General features: G+C 37.1%; 2 protein-coding genes across 2 annotated transcripts in view; one reads left to right on the forward strand and one right to left on the reverse strand.

Annotated features, from left to right (window-relative positions):
- The window catches only part of LOC131438270 (solute carrier family 25 member 16-like), a 34,846-nt gene extending 15,005 nt beyond the window's left edge, over positions 1-19,841 (reverse strand). Inside the window, exons 1-5 of the mRNA XM_058608150.1 lie at positions 18,998-19,841; positions 18,053-18,279; positions 8,663-8,857; positions 8,441-8,597; positions 7,984-8,125 (exon numbers count right to left, since the gene is read on the reverse strand). Coding sequence (XP_058464133.1) covers positions 7,984-8,125; positions 8,441-8,597; positions 8,663-8,857; positions 18,053-18,279; positions 18,998-19,151 — 875 coding nt within the window. The 5' untranslated portion in view covers positions 19,152-19,841. The remainder of the gene's footprint in view (positions 1-7,983; positions 8,126-8,440; positions 8,598-8,662; positions 8,858-18,052; positions 18,280-18,997) is intronic.
- On the forward strand, positions 13,433-18,019 carry LOC131438271 (angiopoietin-related protein 6-like). The gene is made up of 6 exons (XM_058608152.1): positions 13,433-13,588; positions 13,687-13,731; positions 13,784-13,857; positions 13,919-13,957; positions 17,285-17,810; positions 17,867-18,019. The coding sequence occupies exons 1-6, from the start codon at positions 13,452-13,454 to the stop codon at positions 17,991-17,993; spliced, it is 948 nt and encodes a 315-aa protein (XP_058464135.1). The 5' UTR covers positions 13,433-13,451; the 3' UTR covers positions 17,994-18,019.
- Positions 19,842-20,840: the final 999 nt, after the last annotated feature.

The raw sequence follows: 20,840 nt of genomic DNA on the forward strand, positions 1-20,840 counted from the left end.
AATACGAATTTGATATATTTTCGAACGTATCGCATACAGCCGTAAACAAGAATGAGGGTTAATACTTCATTTAGCTGATTCCAAGTATATATCATTTTATAAAAGAACTTAATAATATTCAAACAAGATCTTTTCATATGGAATTAGAACTGGCTTGTAAGATGATCACTAAAAATATCTACTTTTGAAGTGCATACCATATCAGTATGTGAATATATAATACCGTTGACCATTTCGCATGGTTTTTGAAGAAATTATAGATACTTTTTGTCCACGCTTGGCGAGTGACCTAAATGACCAAACCTGCATCGTCCAGAAATAGTCGAAAACACGTTTTCGTTCGGCACGTCAGAAAAGACATTGCACACCGTTGCAAAACAAGAAGTGATCTGTAAATAGCAGAAACTTTACGTCTGCTTAGCGATTCGAATTGAACTGCCGAGTTTAGCACTAAGCAGTTCAATTTGAACTGCTTTGCACTGATAAGTCAAAGACGAAACGTAAAAATAATAAAAATGGTAATGTGTTCTAGCACAAAATTTGGCTAACCCCTAAATGATCAATAATTTATATTTTTGAATACGGGTGGATGATATTCTTGCAAATCTGTATACAATTTGTATTTTCGAGATGGGTTTGACGTACAAGCTCTTGAAATTAATGTCAACGATATTCGAATGTGTACAAATAACCACGTCAGTTTTATTCGTATTCACATCACCCAGTTATATCTCTGACATTACCCTGACATTAGCTATCAGCTATAAATGAACTCTCTAAGAAAGCATGATCCCGCGCAGCTTCAGCTCCATATGATGGGAAGAATGATCCAACAGGTTTTAACTTTTAAATACCTCGGGGTGTGGTTCGATTCCAAATGCACGTGGGGAGGACACATTAGGTTTCTGATAACAAAATGCCAACAAAGAGTAAATTTTCTTCGAACAATAACAGGATCTTGGTGGGGTGCTCATCCGGAAGATCTAATAAAATTGTATCAGACAACGATACTTTCAGTGATGGAATATGGATGCGTTTGCTTTCGTTCCGCTGCAAACTCTCATATTATCAAACTGGAGCGAATTCAGTATCGTTGTTTGCGAATTGCTTTAGGGTACATGCATTCGACACATACAATGAGTCTTGAAGTTCTGGCGGGAGTTCTTCCATTAAAAGATCGATTTTGGGAGCTTTCATCACGCCTGCTAATAAGATGTGAGGTGCTGAATCCCATGGTAATTAATAATTTCGAACGACTAGTCGAGCTTCGATCTCAAACAAAACTCATGACAGTATATTTTAACCATATGTCACAGGAAATCAACCCTTCAAGATATATTCCTATCCGTGTCAGCCTCCTAAATGTCCCTGACTCAACTTTATTTTTCGATACATCCATGCAGCGCAAAGTGCGTGGAATCCCGGATCATCTACGTTCGACGGAAATCCCAAAAATATTTTCAAGTAAGTTCAGGCATATTGACTCTGAGAAAATGTTTTACACGGACGGATCGCGAATTGAAGAAGCGACAGGGTTTGGTATGTTCAACAATAATGTTTCGGCCTCATTTAGGCTTCAAGAACCTGCATCTGTTTATATAGCAGAGCTAGCAGCAGTTCATTATAGTTTGAGTGTAATCGTCACATTAATTCCAAACCATTATTTCCTCTTCACAGATAGTCTGAGTGCAGTTGAAGCCATTCGCTCAAACATGACTGGCAAGACTGAACCGTTTTTCCTGGGCAAAATAAAACAGTGCCTGAACGACATATTGAACAATAATTATCTAATCACTATAGTCTGGGTCCCGGCTCATTGCTCCATTCCTGGCAATGAAAGAGCCGATATTTTAGCCAAACGTGGTGCTATTGAGGGTGAAATTTATGAGAGACCAATTGCTTTCAACGAATTCTATAGCTCGTCTCGCCAAAGAACACTTGCAAGCTGGCAAGCTTCTTGGGATAAAGATGATCTGGGTCGGTGGATGCACTCAATTATTCCGAAAATATCGACAAAGGCATGGTTCAGAGGACTGGATGTGAGTAGAGATTTCATTCGTGTGATGTCCAGACTCATGTCCAATCACTACACGTTAGATGCACATCTCCTTCGAATTGGGCTCTCCGAGACTAATCATTGTGCTTGTGGCGAAGGTTATCGAGATATTGATCATGTCGTTTGGACATGCGTGGAGTATCGTGATGTCAGATCTCAACTAATAAATTCCTTGCGTACCCAAGGTAGACTATCCAATATCCCAGTTCGAGACATTCTTGCTTGTCGTGACCTTTCATACATGAAACTTATTTATCATTTCATAAAGAAAACTGGAGTTTCAATTTAATAAAGGCCCCTTTCAAGACTTAGTTCTGATCCCAGCTGCGTCCATGAGTTCAACCAATAGCTAAATTAGAATAAAAATAATGTAATGATACAAACAAACTCGAAACAGTTTATGAAATTATTAACAAAATGTCTGAAAATAACAGCTTATTTTATAATTTATAGAAGTTAATCGTTTGGTTCAAATAATATTTCCGAGTAGATTTCATAATTAATGACGAGTTACCTAAGATGATATTTAAGTAATAAGAGAATATGTTTTAATAAATGCAAAACGTTGTGACTATGTTAGAATTAAATTAGGATAAGAATATTATGTAAAAGTGATGCTACGGCGAAGAAAAACTTATGTAAACTGCCTTAAGAAATAAACGTATTTATGAAAAAAAAAATTAACTCTCTTTGCGTTACGCCGAGATTCCATTCTTCGATTTATCCTATTATATGAAACGTTTTAAAGCAGTAATTCCATATCTAATTCCACGTCAATAAACGATTTGGTGAACACTTTAACTCATATCGACCCAAACAACCTTGTCTGGTTGCTGGACATTGTGGCACACATCGATTCGAGAACACGAAATTCAAGCACGCTCTACGCCACACGAGTGCCCCGCCCATGACCGACACTCGCAAACCGGATTTGTCACCTGCAAATTCCAAAACTCGTTGGCGAGAGATCACGAACTTCGAACACCTGCTAAATGGTTTGTGCTATCTTCGTATTCTTCAACATTAGGCGAAGATCATCGATCCTCAGCTTACAACATTTCGACGTAAACATTTCAGAAGGGCCTAAAAGCCATTGACAAGTTCTCTTGGTTTACTTTCTCTTTCGATTATATCTGCGTTATTACACGAATGTTCGTTACATATCTGGTACTGTTAGCAGAATGGAAATATTATCTTTCATTCTACACGAATATTTTGTAAATAAACGTGAAATTAAGAAGTTATTAACATGAAGAGAAAGTAAACAAAGGATTGTGTCACGATGGTGAATTAACACTGGTGGTGAGAAAGGGCGGTTTTGGTTGTGTTTAGAATTTTCTCACGAAATTTAGTATGGCACCGGGATCCACGCAAGTAAACATCGGAACAAAACATGTCTAAAAATACTATTATAGAGCTGGTGTTTTCGGATATGTAATTTAATTTTTCCAAGTTCTCAAGTATTCCCGTCTTGGTAAAAAAGAAATAAAACTTTATTCTCGGTTCTTCTTCTTTGTCTTTGTTTTTCAGGATGATCCTGAAACGCTCGATGTTTACACTTTTTTCCCCACTTTTCTAAAAAAAAACAACCGCACTCACACAAAGAAAAATCTCACCACCTATCTATTTACCATCGTGGGTTTATGTGACCTTATGCTATGTTCACGTCGACTTATTTATATACAAATCCGTTTCTCTCAGATTCCATCGTGCGATGCCCATAGCAAAACAAAACCAATCTTCGGGTTCCTTGTAGTATGTGAAAATACGACGCGATACGCGTTACGCTGCTTTGTCAAACAAACCGGAATACATTTGTTATTGAGCATCCAAACAGGCTATGCAAAGGTGGTGCCAGACAAAAAAAATACAAACATTTGCGGTTTTGCGCAACTTAACGAGCGATTTACAAGGCACACAGAGCATCACTTGCCATATACAGTCGTCATGCAGAAACGCATATTTTTTCAACAGCACGAATTTTACCGGACACTTGTTCAGGGTGCGGGGCAGAATTGTGTCTGTAGCACCGCATACGATATTCCACAGTTTGATGATTGTTCGGTTTCTTGTTCCATTGAGTTGCGTCAAGGGTAACTAGATGCACACAATAGCACAATTACAATCGAGACTGCACTGCTTTTATATGTCAGACAGTGCCAAAACAATGTGCCTTTCAAAATAATAAAATAATTTTCCTTTTACCGGTACCACGTTACAGGTTAACTGGAATGTTGGTACATAACAGTGACCGTGAGCAGCGAATGGCGTTTCGACTCGTGAAATTGTCAATAATTGACCGTCCGTATTTTACTTTTTTCATTGAACTTCAGCACAATTGAATTTTATTTCGAAACGATCAATGACGTCAATAGGAAAAGGATGACAAAGTTCAGAGTATATAACGAACAAAATTAGTTGATCGTATATCTTCAGTCAGTAGACATGTTTAAAACCAGAACCTGAAAACCCCCTATTGACACACATACTCAAAACTATCCAACGAATTCGTCAAGATGACAACAGCTGCAATAGGTACGGAATAGGGTAGTTATACTTTTGTCCATGTGATCTCTTCGATCCTCCTATTCACTAGAGTGTGTCCTGCTCTCTTCGTTGTAGCACTCTCAAGCGAATGGCAAAAAGAGTCAGTCTTGCTCGCAACTATGGAAATACCATAACAACTCCCCGAGGGTTATATAATTGGGCAGTTGAACAAACTGATGAACATATCACAAAATTAAATTTCAGCTATATATAACAACTGAACAGTACAACAAATTGTCCGAAGAACTCGATGAACTGTATAATAACACCAGAACAATATCTTGCACTCAGAAATTCCACGGTTGTGGGCCTATTCCTGGTGGCCAGGCCCGTACCCAGGATTTCGTTTCGGGAGGGGCCCAAAGATAAAAAATAATGTTACTGAAGATTGCTTATGTACCTAATTCACGGTGTGCCTTTTACGGGTTATTTTAACAGACACTTTAAACTTTTCCACTGGAACTGTTATTGTATTACATTTCTTTGCGTTTACTGTCTTGTTATTTCTGCAACACATGTCTTAGACCTTCTAAATAATTATATATCTGTTTTTGATTTCGGGAGGGGCCCGGGCCCCTCGGGCCCCCCCCCCCTCTGGGTACGTGACTGCTGGTGGCAAAGTAAAGGCAAAAAGGTATTATAATTCAGAAAATGAACCAAAGATATAAAATAGCATGCATGAAGCTGACAAATGTTACATATAAAACTAAATAAATAATTATGCAAAATTCAATACATAATATTGTGGTGGTTATTTCTTTTTCTAATCCTTCCTCAGAACTAGACAATTAAATAAAGAAGTAAAAATGGAATATTTGTTTGATGACATAAACTATTTTCAATGGAATTCTAGATTATTGAAAATATACTTATTTGCTAAATTAGACAATATCTTCTAACAAACTTAGATTTATTGGATTCTGAAATGATTACGACTATCACTGGTTTAATTTTAATAAATATACTGAAAAAAACTCAGTTTGGACAAGGAAAAGTTTTTTTCAGATTACTTTTTTTTCCTTAAACGTGCCTAACTTGAGCTTTTGACGTTAGGTAAGGAACATAATTATCTATCTCGGAACACAATTTTATCCAAATCAAAGATGTTTTTTTTAATAAATCGATTGTAAAATTTAATGTATTTTTTTTAAATTGACTTTTTTCAGGGTAGGAGTCGGTGAAGAAATTTTTAAATATTTTTTTTCAAAAATTTGACTAATTTTGTGACTACAATATTTTATGTATGATTTACCATTTTCAGACCATAGCCATTTGAAAAAAAAATGGTAAAAAAGGTTTGACCCTCTTCAAAAGATTTAGATAATTTTCGAAAAAAAAACAAAGTATGCAAAGTGGCTTTTTGTGACAGTCTTCATGTACAGATAGTTTCATTAACTCTAGAAAGCCCGAAATATTGCCCAAAAGCATTCGAAATGACTGAAAAAAAAATTAAAAAAAGAATGAAAATACCTAATATGTAAAGAAATTAGTTTAAACAAAATTTTCCATATATATATATATATATATATATATATATATATATATATATATATATATATATATATATATATATATATATATATATATATATATATATATATATATATATATATATATATATATATATATATATAAATAATTTTATTCCACAAAAAGTCACAAAATTTTAAACAGTTAATTGAAATCGAAAAGCAGTCAAAATGACTTCTTTGGGCAATGTAGTGTTGAAATCTGAGAGGGTGCTGCCAACTCTGAATACGATTTAGCGCAAAGTTCGTCTACTCTTAAACGCTCTGCCTGTGATTTCCTTAACAGTTCTAAGAATCTGAAGCACATTATTAGTCTATTATCGATTTCAGAAAGCAGTGTCACTCAGAAAAACCCTTGCAAATAAAGCCAAAGCAAATCGAAAAACCTTGAAAAACAGATCAATCCGTGAACCCGGTATCTCCTAATACCACAGTTGACTCAGTCCCAGTGCATGTACTATACTGGCCCACCGATAGAACAGAGATGCTAGGTTCACAGACTTATCCGTGCCTCACAGATCCCGAGTGTGATGCACAGATTCTGAAAATTTCCCAGATTCGGAAAATCACCGAGAACTCCCTATAACACGCTTCTCTTCTAACTTTAATTGTGCTACCCATATTCGTAATCAATTCGGATTAGCTGCACAACTGATTAAATGAATGGAATGGGCCAACTTGTCTTTAAAAATAACGAAAGTCTTTAAAAACACTTCAATATCACTTTTTAATCGAGAGACTAAGAGACATAGAGTAACAGAAGTATTTCGGCCCAATATCCACCAAATGTTGCAATATCTTTGAAACACCCTTCCGCAATAGATAATTTAATGTGATTATCTTCAAACTGATGCAACATAGGTTACTTAACATCGGTTAAATCCATAAAGTTTGTTAGGTGGGTCAAAATATATGAAGTGGCCAAAATACCTCTGTTACCCTAATACTCATCCTCCAGTCGGCCTCGCCACTCATTTGTGCGATCAAAAAATTTTCGGAAATCCATTTTCACTGTGTTTTTCCTAGCAATTTGAAGACTTTTAGAGGCTCACTGTCAGTCAGTGGTCGATTTTCTCAGAATCTGAAAAAAAAAAACCGTTTGACTCACAAACTGGAAGTCATTCGACAAATACGTCACAAGAATCACTGCGAGCATAAATAAGGAACAGGGTAAATTGAATGATTCATTTCGAGCAGTCATCCTTTCTTATGGTAAATACGATATAGATAGATCTGAAAAACAACATCGAAGTCTTATCACTAGTCACAAGCAGCTCGTAACTTATGACTATTCATGAGTCCATTCTTTGAACTTAGAATCTTTATCATCATTCTTACTATTTAACATGCTAAGCTATCTTCCGTCGTTCCTTCAACGAAATGTGCAGAAAAATTACGCTCGATGTTTGTCTGTGAAGGTAAGCGTTATGCTCCACATTTGAGTTTTTTTTTCTTTTTGATGCGTCAAAGACAACACTGTCTCTGAGCGTATCCTTTTCCAATAAATCATCTTTTCTGTTAGTTTTTCATTCATTTGGCTTCTCCAACATATGTTTCCACTCAGTCATTGCAAAAAACTTAACTCAATTATGGCGGTTTTACGTCAAACAAACTAAAATTAATAAATCGTTAAAGACAACAGAGTCAACCCCAGTGTCGTCATTCACAAACATATCTTATCGAAACCACTTGAAATTCAACTCTTAAACGAATAACATTGTTGTCATATCTTATAACAGGAAAGCAAGATCCGGATCCAAGCACCAATTGAGAAAACCAAGCAAGTTGAGTCGAAAGTGTTTCATCTGCATAAAATTTATTGTCTACTTCATCACCTGAGAGCGAACTTACCCAAACTTAGCTGTCTCGGGGTTCATCATGGCTAGCTGCATCCGCCTCCGAGTCACGTCCAGCGGGTAGGAGAAGGATTGTGCCACCGCACCGGCGAATCCACCACACAACAATTTGGCCGGTACTGACAATACAAGGCCACCTGTGATAGATCAACAAACAACAGAAGCATTATTAATTGACAAATACAACCGATTCACCTGTGGAATAGTTTGAACGCCAGTGAAATCGTTACCGATCAGTTGGGAGATACTTAAAAGCAAGTTAACATTCATAGAAATTAATTCCTCCCTGCCGATAGAGCAATCTCAACGTAAAAGCATCCAAATTATTACGTAGTGTGACATCTCATCTGAACAAGTCAACATCTACCAACACATGGTCATAAGCAATCAACAACTGTTGGTAGTTGCCTGAAGCAGACGTAAGCTATTATTCAACAGCACGGCCGACTCACCTGTGTTCCTTTCGCACTCATCACACGTCAGCTGGGGGGCATACTTCATACACACGAACTTAAGCATTTCGAAGCAGTAGAACGAAAAACCAGCATATGGAACCATACCCATCAGGGTGGGTACGAAGCCTCGGTACAGTGCTCGGACGCCCCCTTCCTGTAATCAAAGTATAATTGCGTTTGCTAATCAACTGATACGCTGCTTCACCACCTCACACTTACAGTCTTAAAAATGGTACTGGCCGTATGCAAAATGCCGTTGTACCGATGCTCACCGGTAACCTGGAATGCTAGTCGGGCACGGATCGTATCCAATGGGTAGGTTAGTGTAACGGCGGTTACACCAGCCCCAGCACCGGCGACGAACTTGTCCGAGTGTTTGATCGGTAAACTGGGTCCTAAAATTTTCCCTAGATACTGGAAAAAGAAAGAAAAGGCTCGTTAATTTTGTGCTTGGAAATTCATAACAATTATGTCATTAATTAAGTCGATCGTCACGATCGTCGATCGTGTGAATGAATCTTACTGAACGGATGACGATGACAGATTAAATACTGTTTCCGAAAGTAATACTATGGAATATTATGGTGTGATCATTTTCAAATTAATGTGAGCATAAATTTCGATGCAACTGAACAAACTTCCACAACTTTTAACTGTACCTATATGTGGATCTGCATCACATCATAAATTTTGTGCTTTCGAATTATCCTATCATTTCTTCGAGCTATTGGTTGTCGATAAAATTTTAGAGGCTTCTTACACAAATGATTTCATTGAGTTCCTATGGAGAAAGAACTAAATCGAACTAAACAATCAAATTAGCTTTCTCATTATTAATAGAAACAATAATTAAATTAATAACCAATCACTCCATTAAGTCGTTTATCTAAGAAACAGATGGCGCGATCATTGACAAAACCATATGACGTTAATGAAGTACCAAAGTTCAAAAGATTATGTGTGAAATGTTATGAAATTTTAAATAATCAGAAACAAGCATCCACCATTCAAGAGAAACTACTTTTAACATTTTCGAAACTATAGGTTCAAAACAATTTCATGTGTTAATTTATCGTTCCTTCTTGATGAAAAAACAAATAATGTACAAGCTTAACAATGGCTTCAAAAGTATTTTCCGGATTCTGCTTTATCGAAAACAACCAAGAAAATTCTGGTCGTCCAGTTGAAGTGGTTACTCCACATATTGATTACATCTAATTGTAAATTGAAATTGCGTGAGATAGCTGAAGGCGTAAAATATCACTGCCGCGATTACAGTGTTTGGACATGTTTACAAGTAATAAATCAGATTTTTGATGTGGAACACATCTTTATTTTCTATATAGGGGTGCAAATCAGAAACTAAAGGAAACATACACGTAAAAATGTGGTCAGGTTTTAAACACTTACAGCTCAGTCTATTTTGTATCAATTATTAATATTGATTGGAAATATTTCTAAGTTTCGATGTGAATGTATCAAGCCACGTATTTCCAATTATATATGATTGAAATTTTGATTAGTAGCGAGCAGTGTCCTATTTTGTCCGCTAATAATCTCCGGCATACCGGATTTCCCTGCCATAGACGACGGTAATTTACATAAGAAAAACTCGATTGATAATGAGAAAAAGTTTATCGCTTCAATCGAAATCGCAGAATGGTAGAGAAACTTAACGCTATAAAAATAACTGCTTGCATAAAAACTTGAACACAAGCTTGGCGAAGAGAAGCTTAAATATTGAAATCTGTTTCGCAAGTATGTACAAAGATATAGTTGCATACATTTGGGATATTGGTGTAATTTCGTCGGCTATAAAACAAATATAAATCGAGACAATGTTCGGTGTTGGTTCCTAATCAAGATCAATCTAAGCAGACTTTGGTGCAATTGCGGATTCAAAAGTGTGACGATCGATTGAACTGTTTGATTGTAGATCATTAGAAGTTTTGGTTACCTTGTTCCACATCAATGGCTCGAACAACCCCGTGGGGCTGATCCTTGTAGTTTTTTGTGTAGATATGTGACAATGGATGAAACACGAATTCAACATACACTCCGGAATCAAAACGATCAACATATGAGTGGACTGTAGCCTGTGAACCACATCTGAAGCGTACAAAGGCACATTAGTCAGCCGGGAAGGTTAAGTGTTTTGGGGTGAACAAATGTTTGAATATAAAAATCAAGAAAAAACACCCTCATATGTCGAAGATATAGTAACACCGTTTCACCAAGACAATGCACCAATTAACAACTCGATGGCAACGATGGTTTAACTAAACAACCTGCACTTCGAATTGCTTTCTCATCCACTGTATAGTCAACATTTGGTCCCCAATAACTACTGGCTATTCGATGATCTAAAAATATATGACCGGTAAGAATTTAAATCAAATGAAAAATAACAAATCTTTCTGAGAGCACGGCATCGGGAAACTGAGAAACGTTGGAATGATTGTATTGTAATTCGTAAAATCAACCAGAAAAAAATGATGGCGCAAAATAAGGCCACGCCACTGGCGAAGGTGAAGCAAATATCGCAGAAGAGACCAGATCTTTCGTTACAAAATAAAATCTGTATGTCGCATTCGTGCATACACCCGTTCGTTCGTATGAAATCGTTCAAGGTGAAAACTGTACCCAATCGTAATGATAAACAAAATATGACGACTAAAATCCGGTATCGCAAGTTCTATCGCGAGTATTTGAATATAAAAGTTTTCATGCGTGATAATGTACGATTGTTACCATTCCTACGCAATCATAACACTCATTCGCTAATCTGGACTGATTTGGCATCTTGTCACTGCGTCACCAATGTTTTGGAGTGGTATAAGAATGCAGTCAATGTTATACCAAAAGAGACGAATCCACCGAACTACCCAGAGTTGCGACCTATCCAGCGGTATTGGGCGCTCGTGAAGCTACAAATATAGAAAAATTTCGAAACTCTTGGACAAAAGCAGCTAAATCGGTTGCAGAGAGGTCTGCACAGACCCTAATGATTGGATTAAACTGAAAAGTTCATTGTCTTTTCATGCAGCCTTATTAAGTAACTATAATTAATTTTAAGATGATGCGGGGTACGTATTCTGCGTAAAAAAAACCCGCGCAAAAAACCCGCTTAGTTTCGAAAATCCGCGTAAATAAAACCCAAAACTAAAGAAAACAAATTGTTTTTGATGCCAAATATTTTAGAAATGCATAAAACGTCCAAATCTGGTATAATCTCAAAAAAAAATTTATTGTAAACATAGACTTTAGGACTGGGAGAATTTGAGACCGCGTAACTTCGGAAATTCGCGTAGAAAAAATCTCAGAATGCAAAAAAAAATTTTTGATGCCAAATATCTAAGAAATGCATGAAACGTTCAGATATGGTTTAATCTAAAAAAATCGACTTTGGGGCTTAGAAAAAATTTGAGACTTCCAAAATCGATTTTTTTATCGAATGTCGTAGAAACGCATGAAATATCCCGATCTGGTGTAATCTGAACATTTTTTTTGCCTTTCTCACATAGAAAGGCTATGAAATCACTGTGAAAACCGAAGCCCGGAGGGCCGAATGTCATATACCAAAATCGACAAACTGAGCAAATGTCTATGTGTGTGTGTGTGTGTGTGTAACAAAAATATGCACTCACTTTTCTCAGATGTGGCTGAACCGATTTTCACAAACTAAGATTCAAATGAAAGGTCTCATGGTCCCATGGCCTGCTATTGAATTTCATCCCGATCCGACTTCCGGTTCCGGAATCATATGGTAATATATGAAACTTTGAGAAAAGGATTGCACTCAATTATCTCTTAAACAACTCAACCGATTTTCGCAAAATAAGATTCTAATGAAAGGTCTTATAGTTTCCAAAACATTCGTCAAATATTTTATCTGGATCCAACTTCCGGTTCCGGAACTAAAGCGTGATAAGAGGGAAAATACCAATTTCATTACTATTTTTTTCGCAAACAATGGTCAAAAACAGGTCAAAAACAACAAATCCCCTAAAAATATGTGATAATTTTTTCTAGTTTGCAGAGCTTATTATTATTATTATACATTCGGCACTACTGGTCCTCCCTTTTCTAGTTCCGGAAGCACCGAAAGTGGTGATGAAAAACTCCAAAAATAGAATTCACTTCGATTTCTCTGCGATGCTTGGACCGATTTCCACAAATTTTGGTTTGAATTAAAGCTCATATTATTTTTAAAGCTACTGTGAAATTTCATCCGGATCCTCCTTACGGTTCCGCAGTTACAGGGCGATGAGTGTCGCAGCTTTCAAATTGGCATATATAATGACAATACAATACCGTGTAACGTGGAAGAAGAAGACACAAAACGAACGATGCGTGCTTTGTTCTATTTCGTACACGCTATAAAGAAAACGAAACGGTTACGGTTGCAAATAGTGTGTGATATTGGTAAAAGACGGTTAACTAGGTTCAAAACTGTTTCTAAGTGTCAAATCGTTGTCTTCAAAAAATTTTCGGGATAGCACCAGATCTCGAAGTTTTATGCATTTCTAAGACAAAACAAGAGAACCGCGTAACTTCGGAAATCCGCGTACCTTCTGAAATTCGCGTAACTTCGGAAATCCGCGTAAAGTGAAACCGCATAATAAACCGCGTAAAAAAAAACAGTATAAATGAATAAAAAATGCATATTGGATTTAAATAACAATTTTATTTCAAATTTAATCTGACACGATTTTGTCGCGAAAAAGCCTTTGATGGAAATTCCTAGGATTAAATGATTTTATTTGATTTAGTAAAGATTTTAGAGTGATCGTAAAATGCTTACAAATGCATCATTCGTTTGCTTAGCATCATTCAACTAAAAAACCACAACGCAGAGCTCATATCGTGTTCTAATTGAAATCATAGTGGCAGAGCGATAACAAATTGTTCATGCAGTGCAATTTTTTTCCTTTATTAGCTGCTTCATCCGCATACGAAATAGTATATCACAACTAACTTGCCTAGTCAGAAGCTGGGCGCTGCAATAATGGGATCACTGAAAAGCATCAAGTTTTTTTATATAATAGTGGCGATGCTTGGTTTACCAAGTACCGAAATATCTGCGAATGTCTACTATTCGCCGACACAGATGTTTTCAACCAAGATGGACCAGCTAGAAGAAAAGTTTGTGAATCGATTTGTTTATTTCGTTACAAGAAATCATGTTGAATATGATCAGTTCTTTGTTAATTCTTCCTAATGTAACATTCTTTTTTAAAAAGGATCATAACCCGATTTGAACAACACATGGAGCTTTTTGAACAAAGGTAAAGTGTAAATGATGTAGAAAAGTATTATATAAAATATCGGAAAATCCAGATTGGAGCAGAAATTGGCGCAGCAGTTTACCGCAATGCGGAAGTCTACTCAAACTAAGTGGCTACAACTAGACGGTTTGTTCGACAGTCTAAAGATAACCTTTTGCACTATTACTTGTACTGTTTTCGATTCTAGATAAATTTGTCGAAATGAAGAAGACGATTGCTCAAAATTGTAAGTACCATGATTTTTAAAATTCTGTAATCTTATGATACAGTTCAAATAGTATCAACAAGTAAACTTGTTAGGTCCGACAGTTCATATAAAAACGTATTATTCGCTTGTGCAACCAATTTTTTTGCCGTGAAAATGGTTATGACAGTAACAAAGTGATTATACCGAATACGACTCGACAAAATTCTCTGGGTAAGCTAAGCTGACACCACAACCAATTTCTTTTACATATTCATAGCTGTTAAATTTTGCGTCATAGTTCAAACACAGAAAACAGATATACAGGTTCGCAAATGAACTGTGTGTGAAATTTGCTCATTCAGCGGGACGAATAATTGCAGATATCACCGCGATCGACACTATTTTGTGTGCCACTTTCACATGAGACACTATTTTGAGTGCCGCATTCACTTCAAGCTAGATTTTTGTTTTGCTGTTAGTTAAAATAACAAGCTTATTCCGATTCAATTTACATGTGATGTATACGACATGGAAAAAATATCTTTTATACGTATGGAAATCGAGTGAGAAGTGTTGAAATCGTTGAAATTACACTATTTCTATAATATACAGGAGCGATTTGTTATTGTTCCGGAACGTAGTGGAACGTTTTGAAAGATCGAGGTGTATAGTCGAGTAGGTGAAATAGTGAGTTCCTTGTTTTCAATGCATAGCAAATGTATGATTTACACAGGTTTTGAAAATATTTATCGAGCCTGTATATCTGTTATCTGTGGTTCAAATGTTTTAAAAAAACAATATATTCCTAGTGACGAATATTTTGCCACATGTCATCAGACACTAAGTGTTGATCGAACCAGGCTACAGTAAACAATTATGCATTTAGTTGAGTTTCGAGAGATTTCAACTAGATGGCAGTGTGATCATATAAATGACTTCATAATGTCAATTTTTCGATGTGTATAGAAATATTTATTACTAGTATCAAGAATGTCGAGTTTTATGTCATTGAAACGTCATTTGAGAGAAGTTCTCTTATTTTTGCTTTCACTTGAAAAAAAAACAGGTAAAACTCATTGAATATTGTGCAACGCGTATGGAAAACGTTTTCCATCACTAAAACAATGCGAATTCTGGTTCAGAAAGTTCAAAAGTGGAAATTCGAAAATGGAACATGAGCGTGCAGGAAGATCAGGCAAATTTCAAGAAGTCGAATTAAAACATTTATTAGCCAAAGACAGTTACCAAAACCAGCGTGTAAGTTTCATGCCTACACCGAGGATGCAGGTGCGAGTGAATCACATTCTTGTCGCATGAATTGCTCTCACGTGAATCGCATGAATTGCTCTCTCTGTGATGTTTTTTTCAATAGAGAGTAGATCTCACCTTGCTATGAAAATTTTGATGTGAAACACATCTTTGTTTTCTATATAGGGGTGCAAATTAGAAATTCAAGGGTAAATACCAGTAGAAATGTGATCCGCTTTTGAATTTTTGAATTTTTCAATCAGTAATATTATTTCACCCATTGGTTGAAAATATTTCTACGTATTGATTTGAATGCTCATAGCCATGTATTTTCAATTATATATCATTAAAATGTTGATTGATAGCTAGCCGTTTTCTACAAACCGGATTTCCCTGCCATAGATTTCCGGATTTCCCTGCCATAGACGTAAGAGTAAGCGATATATCAATGAGAAAGCATAGCTCTGATAGATCAATCGATGCAAAAGCGAAGCTGTTGGAATAATGCGAATCTATAAATATAAGTCGATTTGAAGCTTTAATTTGTATGCTCTGATCTTGTGTCATGCGAGTTCGGATGAAATTCCATGTTATGTCATTTTCACATCAGAAATTTGAAACTACCCCAGGGTAAATTTTGAGTGCTTAGGATTAATTTCTAATTTGATTAATAATGAGAAAATGTTTATCGCTTCAACCGAAATCGCAGAATGGTAGTAATGGTAGAGAAATTTAACGTTATAAAAATAACTGTGTGCATACAAAACTTGAACACAAGCTTGGCGAAGAGAAGCTTTAAGGGCTGAGGACAGTACCGTAAAGTGGTAGGTTTTTTGCTATTTTCCCATTTCAAATTAAATTTTCTCGGAAACGGTGCAGAATATAGAAAAACCCACCTGACAATGTCTTCGAAATTTAGTAAAGAATATTCTGTGAAATTTTCAGAATGATTCATTGAGTTTAGCAGTCGTGTTGTATTTTTTTCTGACTGAAGAACTGCTGAAAATTGGAACGCTCGGAAATGCATACCTCTACTTGTTTATCGAATATCTCGGCTTTGAAGGTTTGTATCATAAATCTACCGTGACAAAATCTAGATAATTTAGTTTAGATGCGATTAGTATATAAAAACATATATGTTATCGCGATAAAAATAAAGTCTTGTATTTTTCTGTGAAACAAAATCAGTTTCAATGCATCCGCCATTTTTTTCGCTTTGGCTTCCTGATAGCATTCTGAAAAAGGAGAGAGAAATACAATTGGCTCGACAAGGCTGCCAAACACACAGACATTCAATCTTTGTGAAAGATGAATATTTTTTCATTGTTAATGGGAATCCATGTAATGTCCATCCCATACGATAGATTAATGTGATAAAACTTCTCATCAAAATAATAAAATGTATGCTGGCAACCCGGTACAGTTTGCTTATATACGAGAGAGTACAAGATAGATACGATGCGCAAAGGGAATTGAACGAGCCACGTGGTCGATTTAAAACTCAACACGTGACCCTCTGTCCTCAGACCTTAATATCGAAATTTGTTTCGCAAGTATGTACAAAGATATAATTGCATACATTTGGGATATTGATCATTGATGTAATTTCGTCGGCTACAAAACAAATACAAATCACGACAATCAGAGTCTATATTCTGGGCTCGCGTGTTCGGCGTTGGTTCCTAATAAAGATTAATCTAAGAAGACTCTCGTGCGTTTGCGGATTCAAAAGTGTGACGATTGATTGCATTGCAAGTTGATTAGCCGTCTGAATCGTGTTTGATGCTGGCGTTTCCTGATGAAAACAAACCAATCTCATTTGCATTTGTGGATTTAAGTGAGCTGTCTGAAAGCCTAATGCGTGCACACTTTATGTAACAATGATGTATGTATACTATGTGTAAAAGAGAAGAGCTCTAGTTGATGTTGTCAATGTGGGGGGAAGAAATTACTCTTCGTCACACAGAGAAGATGGACATTTCTGCTTAGAGTAAACTTCTCTTTTTATACACACATTTTTCGTATAAATAAATAAAATTTGAACAATTCTGTATAAAATGTTCAAAACGGCGAATGTAACAACAAAAGATTCTCTTTGTTTACTTTGTCTCCCTGCAGCCGGTGCATACTTCAGTTCCTGTCGGCTCGTTCCATCCGAGTTCAGTAATGTCTTCATGATCCGCCCGGCGGGACTCAATACGCAACCCTTCCTGGCATACTGTGAACAAGATTTCCTCGGAGGCGGATGGATCGTAATACACAAGCGTTTCGATGGATCAGTAAATTTTACCCGTACCTGGGTGGAGTACAAAGACGGCTTCGGAGATCCGGATGGGGAGCATTGGATCGGTCTGGATAAGATTCACAAGATAACACGATCCGGTGACTACGAGCTGCTGGTGGTGTTGAAGGATTTTGACGGAAATGGCAAAATTGTGCTGTATGAAGACTTCAAGGTGGACAATGAACGAGCAAAGTTTAAACTAAGACTGGGGCAGTTTGTCCATGGAAATGCCGGAAATTCATTGGATTTCAGTAACGGGGTAAAGTTCTCAACATACGACCAAGACAACGATCAGCACCAGGAAGGATCATGTGCTGAATTTTACGAAAGCGGATGGTGGTTCACGGATTGCATGAACGCGTAGGACTTCGATCAAATACATTGCTAACTCGATTCTGATATAATTTTTCTTACAGAAATTTGAATGGACTCTACCAACAATACGATCAGGCAAACAAAACCATGAACTGGTTTGGATTCCGGAATGACCTTCAAGGTCTCAAGGAAGCGTCAATGATGGTACGCGAGAAAGCAAAAATATAATGCTTCGAATTTGTTTTGATACATAAAAATGTTTATCATTTCCCAATAAAACTACTTACCTTCTTATAAATTTCGAACGCGGTAAACTGTGTCGCGGCATATGGAAATATCCGTACCATCTGAGCACCGTTTCCTTTATACAGTGCAAAGAAGGATTCCTTTTTGACTATATGCTTCAACCCACTGAACACTCCGAGGTGTTTGTAGTGAATTGAGTGTGCCTGTAGGAGAATCTTTATTCGGTCCAGTGGAGCGACGGCCGTTTTGGAGCACATCCCGGCAATACCTAGGTGGGGGAAAATGCCACATTAAAAACAAACGCTTTGTCAAAATAAGTTAATTTTAAACAGGAAACTAAACTCGTTGAGTAATTTCTATACCAAGATTTGATTACATGTCCTACTAGATTCACGCTTCACGGGCTCGTTTACGTTACGTTTTATTATTATGTATGTTCTATCAAGTGAGTAGACTGCCTTAGCTACGTCAATGTTATGTCATGCCAGTGTTGATGAACATGCTTAAACAACTTGAAATCAGTGTATTGTTCGTGCTTTGTTGAGTTTAATCGTTGCACTATAACTGTACTGCCATACGCATAACAGTCCCAAACTCCTTGTATCCATGGGACAATTGCACATAAAACGGTAATGAAATGCTTTTCAGACTTGATTTATGCCTTCATTGATCGTGTTCTGTCCGTTGTTTGCGGTTATCAGTCCCACCGACGCTATGTAACTTTTTTAAAGGAAAAACACAAGGCAGGTGTCACAATTTTCATTCGAAATGTTATCAAATCTTTGCATTTACAAAAGCATCTTTAGGTAATTTTGAATAAAAAAGCGGATGGAAAATATGTCGACTAATTACTGAATTTATCATTGCGATACATCCGCCTCAACCACAATATTTAAATAATCGTTCTTCAATTCGGGACCTTTATTTCATTGCATCTGAGGCAGATTGAGTCTACTGACAAGGTATGAAACCGATCGGAAACCTACCGCCAGCGAGCAGGTTCTTCGCAATGAAATCCAAATTCTTCCTGGCTGCTTCAGTCCTAACGACTGTCGCAGAGGAAATCGCCACGGCCGCGGTGTTGGACGCCGCCGGCGCTACTTCCTTGGTTTTACTATCGCTGTTTTTGAGGGATTCCATATTTGAGGGTAGTAATTCGAACACACACACACACACACACACAACGGGCGACGAATAACCGACGACAAGCGCGGTGGAATTCCAATCGAAAAAAAATTGGTCGCTCAAGTAGGCCACATGCAACTTGTTTTAGCGCTTCTCTTTTTCGATTTTCGGTTCACTGGACCTACACTGGTGGTGGAATGTTCAGAGATTCACTTCCACAGCACCATTCAATTAATTGTGATTCATCATTATCATCTTCCAATGCCTATGGACAACTTTCTCTTATCACGAAACACTTGAACTGCGGAGGATTTGTACGATGTTGTTGAACACTTTGATGAGCACGAAATAATCACAACAAATCAATCGAGGTCTCGTTTCGATTCTAAGCACTTTGAATTACGGCTAAGTACATCCGTTCACTAGTTGAAAAACATTTCCTTAGAAGGATCAAATAATCCAACGAAACTGGATCCAAATTCACAAGATGAACCCGAAGATCCAATCCTAATAACGAGTAGCCAAATCGGGGGGGTGAAAGTTTTCTTCACTTTTGACACGCCATGAACGATTATGTATATGTTGTTACTACACAACCGAGCGCGGAACAAGAAGACGGAAAATCGCAAACTGAAAACAAAACACAACCGATCACGGCAAAGATCGAACTACTAATGATTAGAGATGGGCAATTCGCTCCTGAGCTGTTCCAGTGAATCGAATCATTGAAGTGAGCTGACAGCTCACAGCTCTTTTCAAAAGAACCGCAGCTCACCAGCTCACTCATTTGCTACCCAGTTCACTGCATTATGACGCAGGGAACACGCTACGAGCTGATCGGATCTTCGGCTCTTTAGGAGATTCAATTTAGTCGACATCAATTAAAGATAAATTATTTCGCATTGCATTCATTGCATCATTGCAAATCAATTTCGATCATGCATTTGAAAGAAAACCGGTGATAAGAAAAACGGACCACAAAATGAACCTTAAGTTCAAAATAAAAGAGCTGATGAGCTGATACATCGAATCGATTCACTTTGGTGAGCTGATCGGTTCGGAGCTGTTCACCAAAATGAGCTGTTTTGCACGCCTCTACTAATGATCGGCCAGTGGTTAGTTTGGGCAACAAATTTCAGTGAACGAGAATGAATTTGCGGTGGGTGGGGTGGGACTGGCGATGTAAACAAAACCCATGGAATTATAACTGCACGCTCATTCAATATTACTCTCAAGTGAGTCATTTGTACTCACTTTTGCTTATTTGGTTCAAATGTCAAAAAGTGAGTAATATTGATTTATAAGAATGAGTAACTTCGACTCAGTTTCTAAATTGACAACAAGTTTTACTCACAGAGCTTTGAAAACGTTGTGTGAAAATTTACGTGCACTGAACTTTTCCCTTTGTCGGAAGGCGGAACTTTTCCCTCTGTCGGAGGTGGAACGGAGGAAGGCAGACGGATCCTTTCCAATGAGCGATGAACAGGTAACGGCTTCCTTCATTCGTTGGAAGTAAGTCAGCAAAGCATTCCTTATTCGAATCCCTTATTCAATTCGCTTGATATTGAGTAATATTTACTCACTCGAGCTAATTTTACCATTTGTAGCACTGAGTAAATGTTACTCAGAATTTGACAAATACCATATTTACTCAAAAGTGAGTAAACAAGCTTTGCTCACTATAGAGTAGTTCCACTTTCAACG

The sequence above is a fragment of the Malaya genurostris genome, chromosome 3 (genome assembly GCF_030247185.1).
Source record: "Malaya genurostris strain Urasoe2022 chromosome 3, Malgen_1.1, whole genome shotgun sequence".
Taxonomy (NCBI): Eukaryota; Metazoa; Arthropoda; class Insecta; order Diptera; family Culicidae; genus Malaya; species Malaya genurostris.

Excerpts from the sequence above, each read along its gene's own strand:
- LOC131438271 (XM_058608152.1), top strand. The coding sequence starts at position 13,452 with ATGGGATCACTGAAAAGCATCAAGTTTTTTTATATAATAGTGGCGATG. Across the intron at positions 13,958-17,284 it reads GAAGACGATTGCTCAAAATT|CCGGTGCATACTTCAGTTCC; the intron begins GTAAGTACCATG and ends GTCTCCCTGCAG. Across the intron at positions 17,811-17,866 it reads TTCACGGATTGCATGAACGC|AAATTTGAATGGACTCTACC; the intron begins GTAGGACTTCGA and ends TTTTTCTTACAG.